The sequence below is a fragment of the Euprymna scolopes genome, chromosome 40 (genome assembly GCF_053919585.1).
Source record: "Euprymna scolopes isolate OS-2025 chromosome 40, ASM5391958v1, whole genome shotgun sequence".
In the NCBI taxonomy this organism is placed as follows: domain Eukaryota; kingdom Metazoa; phylum Mollusca; class Cephalopoda; order Sepiida; family Sepiolidae; genus Euprymna; species Euprymna scolopes.
In genome coordinates this window covers 17,308,221-17,324,121 of record NC_136521.1, presented here as the reverse complement: position 1 = coordinate 17,324,121, position 15,901 = coordinate 17,308,221, and the positions used below count along the sequence as shown (strand labels likewise).

Sequence of the window (15,901 nt, the reverse complement as noted above, 5' to 3'; positions counted from 1 at the left end):
TGACACGAGATTACGAAAAAAATTTTTTTTTTTTTTTTTAAATTAGAAATAATTGAATTGGGATAAAATAGCGCAGTAACTTAAAATATGGTATCTAAAAATAAGAATAGGAGGTGATAAAATGGAGTCTAAAAATAGATAATGATAAAATACAGTAAATAAGTAAAATAAAAATAAAATTAAGTGAAATTACGAATTTTTTGAATTAGCTCTAGGGTATTTACCTATCGAGCTTATTATATATCTAAATTACAACGAGCACTTTCTCTTTCCTGTATTTTAATCAAACTAGTAATTTCACTGTTACATTGAAATATGCTCAGCTCTTTAGACTAATTAGCAATTCCCATATAAGAAACTCTGGCGACCTTCTTAATAAGATAAAAAACATAGATATGAAAAATAAAACCATGAATAGTCTCGATATAGAATCTTTATACACCAATATCCCTACCAAGAAATGTCTCAACCTTCTTTCAAAACACTTAAATAAAATAAAAATTAAATTACCTTTGCCGATAGATAATATAATTAAAATTATAAGTATATGCATTGACATGACATATTTCACATTCGATGGACTCTGCTACAAACAAAAATTTGGACTGCCCATGGGTAACCCTCTAAGTGGGGTTTTGGCATGTCTATTTTTAGAATTCATCGAAACCGGACCCATGAAATATAAATTGCCCAAGGGTACCTCCTACTATAGATATATTGATGATATTTTAATTTTTCTCCCTATATCTTCCAAAATAGAGAATATCACTGATAAATTAAACAAGATTGAACCCACTATTAACTATACGTATGAAAGAGAAAATAACAACTCCATACCTTTTCTGGACATCAACATCATAAATAACAATGATCATCTAAGTTTTAAAGTCCATCGGAAAGTCACGAATAAAAATGATTGCATACACTTTTACTCTCATCACGATGATAAAGTAAAAAGAGGTATTCTAATAGGATTTTTTCTTAGGGCCCTGAGAATATGTAGTGAAGAATACATCGTGGAAGAATTTGAGTATATCGAACGTACATTCATGAACTTGCAATACCCTCAACATTTTTTGGCAAATACAAAAAGAAAAGCACTAAAAATTTACCATAACCGAAACCGAGACCATTCCTTAAATAGCCAGACACACAACAGACAATTAACATTACCAACTAATAAAAACAACGACACAATCTATAAAAACCTAAATAAGACAGGCATTCAAATAACAAAACTAAACTCTTTAACAATTAGGGATCTAACACGTAAAATTATAACTAATACCAACATTAACACCAAAGCCGGAATATATTCCATACCCTGCCTTGATTGTGGAAGAATATACGTAGGAGAAACTCAACGTAATTTAAATAAAAGAATATATGAACACAAAAGAGATGTAAAAAACAACAATACACTCAACGCCATATTTTGTCACATCATGGAAAACGACCACCATTTTGATTTTAACAAAGCAACTTTCCTTAAACACATACATAACAGATCCACACGACGTTTAATTGAGTCAGCTATAATCTCCCATTCCAGCAATATAATTAAGCAAAGAAAAGGTTTTTTCCACGTTGCTCCCTTTCTGTCGAAAATAATTATTAAAGAAAACAACTTAGACACCAGTTAAACGCGAAAAAAAAAAAAAATTCGTAATTTCACTTAATTTTATTTTTATTTTACTTATTTACTGTATTTTATCATTATCTATTTTTAGACTCCATTTTATCACCTCCTATTCTTATTTTTAGATACCATCTTTTAAGTTACTGCGCTATTTTATCCCAATTCAATTATTTCTAATTTAAAAACAAAAAAAGAAAGATTCTTTCGTAATCTTGTGTCATTTTATTTATTTAATCTATCACCGCTATATTTCCAAACACAATTTTTAATCTCTACGATATTTTATCTTTTAGACGTAATCCACTACACTAGTTTACTCTAATTAGTTCTTCTCTCATAAAATGTATATACATGTATATATGACATCTAATTTACATAAGGAAAACACGCTGCTCTCCCCCATCATTATATATAGCCCCAATCCTCCGACTCTCTCGTCAATGACCATCCCTCTTGAAGAAGCGCGCATAAATCGGGCGAAACGTTGAGTATCCAGGTCCTTCCACCTCCATTTTATTTCATATCGTCGGATTTAATCCAGCTCAACAATCATATATATATATATATATATACACGTCATTTTTAAAATATCTATTATATTTACCTACAAACCCTAGTGTTTTATGCTTACAAAATCCGGTGGAAAATGATAATTTGTGTTGGCCGAAGGATTTGAACCCAATGTAAGGTCACCGTTCTCTTCAATTTAATATTCAGCCCCTGCGCGACTATCAATTTAGATGGGAAAAGGAAAGAATTCAAATTCTATATTATGACAAATCGGTGAACACAGTAAACTTAGTTCAACAGTAGCAGCAAGAATTCGCATAGATTGGCGGTTTATTATAAATTCTCATAGAGGCCTAATCTTTGTTGAAGGGTGCGATAATAATATTTTTACATTTTTTAAATATTTATTTTTATCTACAGACAATTGTGTTTCATGCTCATGCTACCTCTCTATCTATCTATATATATTTCAAATTTACCTCAGTTGTGAGGTTAACTCCCTTTTGAAAAAAGATAACCGAACAAATTTCATCACTTGTGTATATAAGCTTAAAATGCAACATGCATTTTTCTCAAATTTTACAATATATATGAAAACAATAGGAGTGGGAAATGAAGTCACAGAATTATATATTGGTGGATATAGATTGATTCATTTATTCAATAAGGGAATGCAATCGATTAGTTGAAGGATAGAAGGGACTTTATGCCAAGGCATTTCGAAGCCTAATGCTTCTCATCAGAAGAGTAGAGAAGATGCGAGGTAACATAGTGGGGATGCGACGTCTAGGGTCGGATTCATTAGGAACGAAATAGATAAAAACAAATTAAAATTATAGATGATGTTGGGGGTCGAATTCTAAATAAAGGAGGAGCATATTATATATAGTGTAATGCAGAAAGGTATATAGAGTCTTTATCATAGTTTTAAGTGCATGTAGTATATGTTTTAGGGTTAAAGTTGGGGTTTAACTGGATGTGTTGTGGTTATATTTTCACGGCGTGTAAGGTGTCTCTCCAAAGATACTTGTAGAGCTTTATAATGTCTCCTCTCATAGAACTGAGATCGCTCTTTTCCTCTAACGCTCTGAGCTATATATATATATATATATATATATATATATATATATATATATGTGTGTGTGTGTGTGTGTGTGTGTGTGAGCCAAAAGTAGGTGGACTGTAAAAGACATTTATTAATGGATTCATTAGAATTTCAAGGTACTTATCTCCTGTGAAAAAAATTGCTCACCTTGTACACACACACACACACACACACACACACACACACACACACACACACACACACACACACACACACACACACACACACACACACACACACACACACATATATATATAGAGAGAGAGATGTTATTTTATTTGTTTTTGTTTTTGCGATACATTTTGAATGAATTCAATCAACAAAACACGTGTCAGTGGATAATTATATATATATATATATATATATATATATATATATATATATATATACATATACAACAATACAATACAAGGATCATATATATATATATATATATACATATATATGATCCTTTCTCAGGGGACACACGTATTTTCATTTTTATTGACGAGCTATTACAACGTGGCTGAAGAACGTCGATTTCTTCCGTTATTGCTGAAGAAACCTTTTCTTCATGTCCGATAGTCGCAGTGAGATTAGTGTACAAGTATTGATATCATTTTCCCTACAATAGAAACACAGGTATAATAAATAATTTGGAAATCTGTTAAGAAACCAGAGAACTCAATGCAGGAATTTTCTCAATAAAGCATTTTTTTCAATCCAAATTGTTATTCCTCAAGGTAATACAGACACATTTTTCATCGTAACTGAATATCGCTGATTGTTGAATATCTTTTTTTATATATAAATTATAATAACCTTAAGTTTTTTTTCTATAGTATATAGTAGTATAAATAAAATAATTTAATATTATATTAGATATACCATATCAAATAAAATTTAAGGGAACAAAATTTTGCAAAATTCATTAAAAAACAGATTTCTTTATTTTGAGCATACAATTGTTTCCGCCTACTACCAAGATATCGTTAATGTTCAATATGTATAAGGCATATAATTTTTCAGTGTGGCTATTATCCATAACAAGTAGGTACGGGAAGAGAGTAAAACATACTTTGGTGCCATTTTGTTCTCATTGCTGTACCAAGTATTTGAATGCAATTTTCGTTGTCAAATTCAAGTTATTGTTAAGAATTGTGTCTATGTCGTCAATAATGAATCGTTTGATAAATTCTGGTTGTAATACTTGTTGATATTTGTCAAATATCATTTTTACTATTTCCCCTAAGTCTTACACAATATACCCCAAGAGTAACACCTCAAAATGAAATTCATTCTAGAACATAATCACACAAAATGACCTTTCCCATGTGTTGTGAGGACTTACCCATTCACTCGTAATGGACTCTTCTAATCATTATAAAACCCCCGAGTTTAATACTCTCGTGGGGGTTTTGTCGCGACCCAACGCGAGTCTACAGACTGTCTAACAAACAGTCGGAAAATGCCGACAATCTTTTTGTTGCAATATTTTGGCCCTTTTAATGGGGTATGATCCCACACAGTCGGACGATTCTATTTATAAACGATGCTGCTAAGAACTGACGAATCAAATTAATTCACGTTCTGCTACCAGCCAATCAGAAACCAGAATTGCTTCATAAATATTAAACCTTTTCTGGAGCAATTTCACATGTTCTTTCCCGGGTTTCGACACGGTAAGAATATTTTGTTCTGTGGAACTGTCTACTACAAACAAGTCACCTCCCAGGACTTGTGTGTAACAGCGAACCATCTGAAACTAGAAATGGCTTACACTTCTAGACTTTTCTTTGTATTCACTTTCTTGTATAATATATTTTTCTACATAAATCTGATGGTCGTACATTTCCTTTATGAGCATTTTCTAGGGCCACAACGCCAAACATACTAATTGAAATAAAAAAAAAATGTTTGTTACATTATCTAGAGTATATTGTGTAACTTTTTGTTATGAAGATATTGTTAATGTTCAGTATGTATAAAGCATTTAATTTCTCAGTGCTCCTAAATAAGTATGGAGGGAAAGGGATAAAAACATATTTTCACATCGGGTTGAAAGTATAGGCATAAATAAATGAAACGTTTAAATCAGGGCAGTAGTGTACGACTAATTTCTTAATTTCATGTTTACGAAACCTATGTCAGTATACTTCAAGGCAATTGAATTCAATAAATTTGGCAAAAAAATAAAATAAATAAAACAAGCATGATTCAATTGCCATGTAAAGAACATGTGTTAGAAATTTGCACAGACGAGGATAGAATAACACCCAAATTGCTACGTACTTGGTGCATTTATTTCATCTCCTAAAAAGTCTACCATAAGGCCAACAGATGCTGAATGAAAAAACAATCCTCTTCTGGTTCAATCGAAATTATTGCCGATATAGTTTCCGGTACTATCCACGTAGACCTCTTTCTGGTATACGAGTGAATAATCAATCGTGCATGGGTGAATTGTGACTTTGAAAAATATAGGCTATCAGAAATGGTATGAGTTATTTTCTTGCTAGATAAAGCAGCGTTGGCAATGACTTCAATGTATTTGTTCTAATTCCATTGTAGACATTACTAGAACAAGTTAGAACGGCATTTTGAAGCAGGTAAAGCCGAACTGTCCTCATTAGTAATAAAATTCGGTCAATTCTGTCTGTAATTGAGTCAGGACATAGATATATGGTAACATTTAATGTTAATAAGACGAAGCTCCTCTGCTTTAACGATTATATAAAAAATGATTTTCAAACACCAATTGCTATGGTTAATAGCACCTAATAAGAGAGTCCAACACTCAATTTCTTTGCCCTAAGATTCAAAGGTAACATGCATTTAAATAAATGCATAGAAAATAATGTCAAATCTGCTGCAAAAAAGCTGAACTCCCTCTGCCGTGCGAGAACACTTCTCTCGCCTATCAATGTTTTATATCTCTACAAAGCCGCCATTCGTTTCGCCAATGCATGGATTCTTGTTTTCACACATTTGGACTGGTGCTTCAACCAGTAATCCCTCCTTGTTAGAAGGGTTAAAAAGAGCTAATCTAATAAGTTTCATGTTATTTAACAGGTCCCATCGTCGTGATTGTGTTTTACAAGTATTCCAATAGAACGTGCTCCGACTAACATGCCAGACTGGTGCCCTAAGACTAAAATATCAACGATTAATCCGACAATCAGCTACACCCTATTCGTTATTAAAGTTCACAGACGCTAAAAAATTCTACTGTAATAACTTATTATCTAGAACTACTATCCTTTGGAATTCCATCTCTGCTAACTCTTTCCTTTATTATACAAACATGTAAAAATTTAAATGTAATGTGAACAAACATCTCGCTACACAACTTATGATGGACTATAAATATGGACCATTATTCACAATAGATCTTTAGGCCTTAGTGGTAATATACTTTCATGGGGATTATTTAAAGTTAGATAAAATATAGTTTTAACAATTGAGAGACTTTTCCCATAAATTCTTTAAACAACTCACCATTACCCACTCAAATTTGAGAAATATTTATTAATCCTTATTGTTGGTATCTAAAATATCACGATGCCCTTTTCACCCCCTCCCATTTTTACCTCATTTGCATAAAAGTAAAATAGATACATCTTTAGAAAATTAGAGGTTACATCGACTGCAATACTGTAGGAATAACATCCAAAATGCGAATAGAACGTTAAAAAATCCAAATAATATAAGCCATTGTTTTATGAGATTTGTTCAAATTTCTGAAGCCAATTTTCTCATAAAAATTAGAAAGTCTAAATAACCCGAAAACAGTTTATTTATTTACAAAGGGAAAATAATGCCAGGCTTTCGTAAAGTGCAAGGAACTCGAGCACCTAATTAATATGTACTAGTTGGAAACAGGTGGAGAATTCCAAGAGCTTATCTTGGTAAGGAAAATGTCTCAAGAATTAAACGGCAATATAGACGTTTTGCTATTAATATTGAAAACAAAATCTACGAAACTTATTATATGCATGTCTGTTCCTAATTGCCTACTAATACAACATAAGTATCAGAAATTATTTATTTCACGTACAACGCGATGGTTCTCAGATTAAACAAAAAGAAGCAAAGTGCATTGAGAGAAATAAGAGTAAAACTATAATTATTCGGAAAAACATTTGTACTTTTAAATAGGTTCGATCGTAATTAAGTTCTATCAAGTGGGGAATATTGAATAGGTGTCCTTGGACAGGTAAGCACGTACCTGTTCATTAGTACTAACAACTTGATTAACCTGAGAGTATATATACGAGTTTAGTTTGTGTCTCGGTCGTCAGTCGCTGAAACCACAACATCTTGTTCTCCTTTTGGTAGTTACTAAGTCAAAAAACAACTCCACTATGCCTAACTACACCCTCCATTACTTCAATGGCCGCGGACGTGCCGAGTGCATGCGTATGATGTTCCATATGGCCGGTGTCAAATACATGGACAAGAGATACGAATTCTCCGACTGGGATCGTTGCAGGAATGGTAAGAAATGGTTTATTATGTTTATTCTTGTTAGTCGTGTGGGCTTTGCTATTATATATGCTATATAAAATTATTATTTCTCATCAGAAGTTAAACATTGTTGAACTTTGTTTGTACTTAGATGGGTAACGTGTGCGTATACAAATAGATATACGCAAAAGAAATGAAAATTCATATAAAGTCGATTAAGAACTGTCGTGTTTATTTTTTTAAACGTGTTTTTCATCAAATTAAATCTTGCCTGGAATTTAATCCTCCAATGGCGTTTCCGCTTATAAACCCCAGTGTATGCAATAATATTAAAACTATAACACTTTATTTTGAAATATTTATTGATCTATAAACTTATATCTTAATATCTCCTAAAATTAAGGCCTGTTTTAATTATCTAAACAATACCGGACATATATATATATATATATATATATATATATATATATATATATATATATATATATATATATATATATATATACTAGCATTTCAGCCCGGCGTTGTCCGAGTGTTTGGATGTGTCTGTTGAGCAAAAAAAAAAAAAAAGTGGTAGTAGGAAGGCAGGCTCGAACCCGTACCGCGAAGGAGGAAAAGAACGGGGGAAAAAAACCTGATGTCTTTGCTGTTACGACCACTGCCAAACCGGAAGTGACTTATGTTTAAATTAAGGCTAGACAATCGAAAGGAGGGGATAACTTTAAAAAATATAGGCGAAAAAGCGAACCCCCACTGTAGAAAAGATATTTTTTTTGCCAAGTTTTCGATATTTGTCGTCTGAAAGGTCGAACATCAAAACGATACTGATCTTGGTAAAATCCGTCGCCTCTGTCGAAAGTTTTAGCACGACATGCAAACATACATACATACATTTATATATTGGTAACTAAAAATTTTCGACGCAAACTGATTAAAAAGCTTGCCCTATCTTTGAATACCTTTATGTAAAATTTCAAATGTTTAGACCAGAAACTGTCTGAGTAATTTGGTAGAGACCCAAAGGTCATTTTGTTTTTAACTTTGACCCCTATTATGACCTCTTAAATTTTGTTGTTTTGGGTTCACATCAAGTTATTAAGTTAGATCCATGTCCAAGGGACCAATATCTAAAATTTCAAGTGTTTAGACTCACAATTGGCGGAAGAGTTTGGTAGAGTTCTCAAAGGACAAATCGTTGACCTTTGACCCTTTAGCAGTCAAATTTCTGGCCGACAACCGATCACATCGATTTTCCCAAATCTCAGTACTGTGTATATCAAATTTCGAGTCTGTAGAGAAAAAATTGACAGAGTTATTTCGTAGGGAAATGTACAGACACAGACACACAGATACACAGACACGTTCACTTTTATAGCATAAACAAAAATTATATACGTACTAGCATTTCAGCGCGGCGTTGCCCGGGTGTTTGGATGTGTCTCTTGAGCAAAAAAAAAAAAATAATAAACGACTATACAAAAATCGGAAATTTTTTACGATGTAACGCAGCGTTGTTTAACACCTAAACAAAATAAAGATTTACTGCGCCCCCCCCCCCCTATAAATTCCAGAATTTACACTTTTCTTTCTTTTTTCACGTTAATCTCGTCGATTACATACTAAAATTTATAATAAAAAAAATGTTAATTTTTACGACGTGACCACGCGTCGTTTAACCACTAAAAAAAAAAAAAATAAGACCTACTTTTTGGGGGCCTAATATGTTTAAACAGCCTTTATAAATAATATGAAAAAAGAAATTGTGAAAAAAAAAGAGGGAAAATTGAGATTTTAGAGTGGGAATCACTTTTCTATATAAATTTAACTTAAAATGGTCATTTACTTTTTGGCCACAAGGAGTTCAACGAGGCACGCTATTTCTAGCATTTTTTTCAAGTTTGGCGATCGAGGTTGGGGGCAAAACATGACAAATACAGTATATATATATATATATATATATATATATATATATATCTGTGTGTGTGTGTGTGTGTTCATCTAGAGAAAAATGTTTCGCTGTATCATAGCTTTTCTGTGAGGCTGGACAAGCACCTTTCGCTAGACAGGAATTGCATCTTCAGCTATCGAGTTGATAGTCGCCAGCACTATCCATTAGACCACGTGAGACATGCTCGGAGATGATATCTACAGACAGACAGACACACGCACACACACACACACACGCACGCACACACACATATATATCATAATTAAGGAATTTAAATTTTAGTATTTTAAAAGGTTAATTTTCAAATCTAGAATTTTTATTGAATGCTAAACAAAGAATACAGTTTAATAAATAAAAGAGTTTTCAATGTTTATTCATCCCCTCGAAGTATTTTTATTTAGCTGGGATTGTCTTGTATAAAATATTATATCTAATAATATTTTTAAGACCGATAACCATTGGATTTACATACAAGTAGATTTATTGCATTTCATTATTCTGAAGCATAACCCTGACGATGGTCAATCGAGACCGAAAACGTTCAGTAAACTAGGGGACTTTATAAGAACTTTGGATCCCACAACAAAAATACTTGTATGAAAACAAGAAAAATTCGAAAGAAAGATCATAAAAACAAGAACGAAGATCCTCTTCAATAAAATATGCGCGAATATATATATATATATAAATATATATATATATTTATATATATATATTTATATATATATAATCTCCTGTTAATGTCTAATATATATATATGTCACTTAAAATAGGAATAATAAATATATTCATATATATATGGCAAATGTATTTCAGTGTGTGAAGAGTAGCGTCTTTTGGAATATTTTAATAATATAATATTTAAATGTGTCCAAATGGTTACAAAAATCTTAATACATAAGAAATACACCGTATTCTTATTTTATATTTTATCTTGGTTTTTGCAATGCATGCTCAGAATCTTAATTAATTGAGTCAAATAATATTGACTTTGATTTTATTAGTATATGAACATTACCGAATTTTAATATGTAAAACAAATTTGGTAAAAATATTAATAATATGCATATATATTATTGATATATATATATATATATTATTAATATATATATATATATATATATATATATATATATATATACATGCGCATGTGATTATATTTTATACATACATACACGCAGGCACAATACACATATCTATATACAAGGGTTGTTCAAAATGTAAAGCCTACTATTTTTAACACGAAATTTGAAGAGCAATCATTCTCAATGTTACCTCGCTGGTAAAAGTCCGGAGTGCGCTTTGTCGCTCACCTCTCCGTTGACACTATGAAATCAAGGAACCCATCTTAATGATGAACTGTGCTGCGATCAACTGCATCGGCTTTGTAAACATTCAGCAGGCCCCGGTGTTTGTTGATCAGGCCAATTTTATTGCATAAAGGAATTTAATGACGTATCTCTGCTTTTGACGCGCGTCAACAACAGGTTGCTTTCAATATCGGCAATGGCGTGATGAAACTTTCAGATCATGAATGCATACGTTCAGCGTTCATAACGATCCCCTTTGATTCATTGGGTAGGAATAAAAAAAGGAGGCAATACATTTAGAACGCCTTTCGTATGTCAAGATGGAGTATCACGTGAGTCCGTAATCATCAAATTATTATAAGAGATTTGATGTTTAGTCGCTAATTTTTTTTATTCTTCTGTTTGTTTAATGTGCTTAATCTCACATTGCGCCACACTATCGAATTATTATGAAATACGTAATAGTCTCAAATGAATATTCCCATTCCAGATTTCCCTTGTAATTACCTCCCTTGTCTGCAGATGGACAATGGTTACATGATGCCCGAGACAATGGCCATTTGCAGGTACATGGCTCGTGAATTCAGTAAGTGATTTATATTACGTTATAACATTATTCATCTAAACATTTTTTAAGAATGTAATACACTTTCATTCATGATTTAAATTCAATTTTAACGCATAACAAATATTTTGAATAATTTTTATTCATTAAATTAAAAACATACTGTTGTAGATTCATTGTTAATCATATTAGTATTTGACGAAATTGTTATAGGATCTAATCTAGGAATAATTCTTATTTATAGATTTCTACCCCAATAACGCCATGGACATGATGAGGTGTGACTACATCAGCGACTGCTTCTATGAAATCATGCACGATTACATGAGGTACTACCATTGGAAGAACGGAAACTTCAGGGTGAGTCAGTTAACTTTTTAGTGCACATCTCAAATCGAAACGGTAACACGTCATTGATAAGAATCGATTAGGAAAGGTGTTTTGTGGATATGAATTTTTATAGACAATGTTAAGATATAGATTTAGGAAACATACACACATATACACACATACACACATGCATACACACATACACAAATACATACATACACGCACATAATACATACACACATACACACATACACACATGTACAAACAGAGATAATATTTAAACTACAATGGAGCAGACGAATGCCTAGTAGATGTTTTTGATTCCTCGCTGAATCATCTTCAGGTAAAGAAACAAATAAAAAATGGAGAAAAGACAAAGGTAATTAAAAAAAGCAGAATAGAATACATGCACGTATATATATATATGTGTGTATATGTATATATGTATATATATATATATATATATATATATATATATATATATATATATGTAAGAGAGAAAAAAATTTAAACTTTAAGTTGAACTTTACAATCACAAAATGCTATTCGCGGAGTTTCAAAGAATGCTATTCTTGTTATTCCTTTCATCAGATGACAGAAAGAAATCAGCAAATTATATTTGTAGTAATGCTAGAATTTGCTGATTATGGTATTAAATGAAACCGCAATTGATTATAGTCATCAATTGCCAAGATTTACATATCTTTTAAAAACAATGAGTGAAAAAATGTAGGAGATGTAGAATAATAATAAAAACAAACCGAAATAAAATCGCAGACTGCATAAAGGCTCTTTTATAGGTAATCCGGAAGGTGAAAACAATTCTTTAGAAAGAATCAACTCCAAATTTAAATCCAGTTAAATATAATTAGTCGGGTTGGAAAATTTTTCATGCCGCTGAAATTCATGGAAATTGTTCTTGCGGTGAGTGCAGTAGTCCAAAGATAGGTTGATCCGCAGTTGAGTGGATTAGAGAAATTAGATGGATAGAAAAACCAACATGCTATCTCCTTTAATTTCAACTTACAGTTTTAATTTCTTTTCTCTTATAATAAACACTACTCTATTGTATGTGTATTGAGCTTTTTCTAATTTGGTTGAGATTAAAATATCTAATATAAATACTTAGATGTTATTTTTTTTTTGGTTTTAGCGATATGTTTTGAATGAATTCAATTACTGACGACAGTGCATTTTTACCTAAATGCAAGTTGGGAATATTTTTTCCTTTTAACCAATTTGGTACCCCCACATGGGGAGCGGTATATATATATTATTTTTTAAAATGTAATTATCCACTGACACGTGTTTCGTCGTCTACTAATCATCAGAGTGGCTGTATCCGATTTCGAATCTCGCTAGATACAGCCACTCTGATGGGTCGTAGACGACGAAACACGTGTCAGTGGATAATTACATAATATGAATATTTGGTATTTATATTAGATTGAAGTTTACTATTGCTTGTATCAGTACAGCACGACATGTTCTTTGATTTAATTATATATATAGATAGATAAAACACGCAGATATTCATACGCTTATTCATAGCATAAAATATATATATATATATATATATATATATATGTTATTATGTTTGTTTACAGCGTTTTAAAAAACTTTATTTATTGAAAGTTATTCAATACATCAAAAAAAAAAAAAAAAAGAAAACAATGATGATAAAGTTTTTATCAATTAACGGTGGGGTTTATACAAGTCACCTTAGTCAATACTTACAAATATTTCTAAATCTTTCCCTTTCTTTTCCCTACAGTACAACATGAATGATTGGGGATTCGGTGGTGACAGCATGTGCAGCAATTACGATGTAAGTTTCATTTCATTTTACAAACATATTTAAATCGAATTGATGCAATTCTAGAAATGCTGGAATGGTATAATTTAATTTTTTGTTAATAACAATATTTAATATGTCTCTATATTTTGTTTTCAGAACTACATGTACTGGAGATACATGAACACCTTCAACAGGATCATGCCTTTCATGGAGAGGACTCTTTGCATGCGCAATGGCGGAAGCCAATGGTTCATGGGAGATCAGGTTTGTATTTGCTTTAATTAAAACATTCATGGGTATCTCAGTGCAGACACGCAAACACGTATATATATATACACAACTTTAAATGATACAGGTTCGATCCTAACTAATGGCACCGAAATACTTTTTTTACGTTTGAAATCACGACTCTATAATAATATATACGAAATCAGGACAAATTAAAATATCATATTTAAGCGTATTTTACGAACAGACAAAACCGGGCGCTCTTCCCCATGCTAATTTATATATATATATATAGATTTTTTCAGAGTTTCAGAGCTCCGATCGGACTCACATCGCACATTCGACACGGACACTAACCGACCTCCGCGTCATCGTTGAAATCGACGAACTGCCTGTATATATATACAGGGTGACCCCCCCTCCAAAAAAAAAACAGAGAACATTCAATTGTTTTTCTGAGCATTTTACAGTCAACGGAGTAAAACAGGCCAAAGACTCTAGTGTTTTAATGTGATGTTTTGAATATAATAAACTAGTTGTGACGAAAGTTTAATTTCGTTCGGACAAAACACTAAGAAACGGGGCCTAATTATAGTTGGGGCCCGGTTTTTTGGGTCACCCTGTATATATATATATATATATATATATATATATATATATATATATGATTATTTTCAAAGCAAAAAATATATTTAGATTGTGGTTTAAGTAGTTAGGATGAAAAACGTCGGACTGGGGTTTCCCCGCTATTTTTCTGTAAAGTATTTAATTTCTATCATCAGTATTTAACGTTTTTTTTTATTTTTTCTTCCAGATGATGTGGTGTGACATGATGTTCTACTGTTGCATGGAGATGATGTACAATTCTTACCCCAACATGTTCAGCAACTACCCCAGAATGATGGGTCTTTACAACCGATTCTATAACTACCCAAAGATGGCCGGTTACTTTAAGAACCGTTGCAACTCTTGCTGGTAAAGACGACTCAAGGGTTCAAAAGACCACGCCCAAATGACATAGAATGTTCTGATAAACAGATTGCATGATTGAGACGTTTTAAAGGATAAATATAAGTCATTTGTGTTTGACAATTTTTAAATAAAAACAAAAATATACATAAATATAATTGTTTTTACTTTCTTTAAATAACTATTTAATCTAAAATGTTTTGTTAATTAGTTTGTTTTCGTGCTTGCCTTTTACGGTGTACCCATAACCTGTGCATGAATGCTTCGGAAAGTGAGAGAAATTTGTAAATAAAAGAAATATGGGAGAAAAATATGATATGAGAAGTTGGTGAGAGATGAGACAAGAGAGAGGGAGGGAGAGAAAGAGAGAGAGAGAGAAAAGAGAGAAAGAGAGAGAGAGAATGAGTATTAAAAAGAAAAACAGAGAAAAAGGAACACGAAAGGAGAGAGAGACGAGAGTATTTTTAGGAATGTTTTAGAGAATGAAACCCCTAATAGAGAAACGCCTTACTTAAAAGAGTTCTTCCTAGTTTTTATTTTAATTTTTTATACAATTTAATGAACACAAATATCGTTAAAAATTAATCTAATTTGAAAATTCGATCAAGAAAAAGTAAAACATTCCGTATTCTGTTTAAACTCATTCAGTAGTTTTACCTAACAATTTAATAAACACAAATATCATTAAACATTAATCTAACTTAGAACCTAAACAAAATAAACAAAAATAATTCTTCCGTATTTTGTCAAATACATTCTGCACTTCCTTTCTAATACTTTAATAATGTGAAAAAGTAATTTAACTTGAAAATCCCTATTAAAAAAAAATGTATTCTGTATAACTTAATGAAAGAATAACATATACCACACAAAAGAAGATCAGAAAACTACGAAATTATTAAATCATGTTAGTCCGGAGGATTCCTATTTTGGTTGAGTAAAATAATAAAATTATATTCGTTAAAATTAGACGCCAATATGACAAGTAAACGATGAGCGAATTTCTGAGATTATCTGTAGTCGCGCAAAATCATCATATGTTATTAAGGAAAC

At 31.7% G+C, this 15,901-nt stretch overlaps 1 protein-coding gene across 1 annotated transcript; it reads left to right on the top strand.

Moving 5' to 3' along the window:
* Nucleotides 1-7,597: 7,597 nt before the first annotated feature.
* On the top strand, nt 7,598-14,858 carry LOC145265332 (S-crystallin SL20-1-like). The gene is made up of 6 exons (XM_080121101.1): nt 7,598-7,730; nt 11,449-11,544; nt 11,768-11,883; nt 13,628-13,681; nt 13,808-13,915; nt 14,694-14,858. Exons 1-6 carry the CDS (start codon nt 7,598-7,600, stop codon nt 14,856-14,858), a joined length of 672 nt encoding a protein of 223 aa, XP_079977227.1.
* The last annotated feature ends 1,043 nt before the right edge of the window (nt 14,859-15,901 follow it).

What these genes read in the sequence shown, in the direction of transcription:
- LOC145265332 (XM_080121101.1), top strand. Translation starts at nt 7,598, where the DNA reads ATGCCTAACTACACCCTCCATTACTTCAATGGCCGCGGACGTGCCGAG. An exon ending in GGAAGAACGGAAACTTCAGG is followed by an intron (nt 11,884 to 13,627) that starts GTGAGTCAGTTA and finishes TTTTCCCTACAG; the next exon opens with TACAACATGAATGATTGGGG. An exon ending in AATGGTTCATGGGAGATCAG is followed by an intron (nt 13,916 to 14,693) that starts GTTTGTATTTGC and finishes TTTTTCTTCCAG; the next exon opens with ATGATGTGGTGTGACATGAT.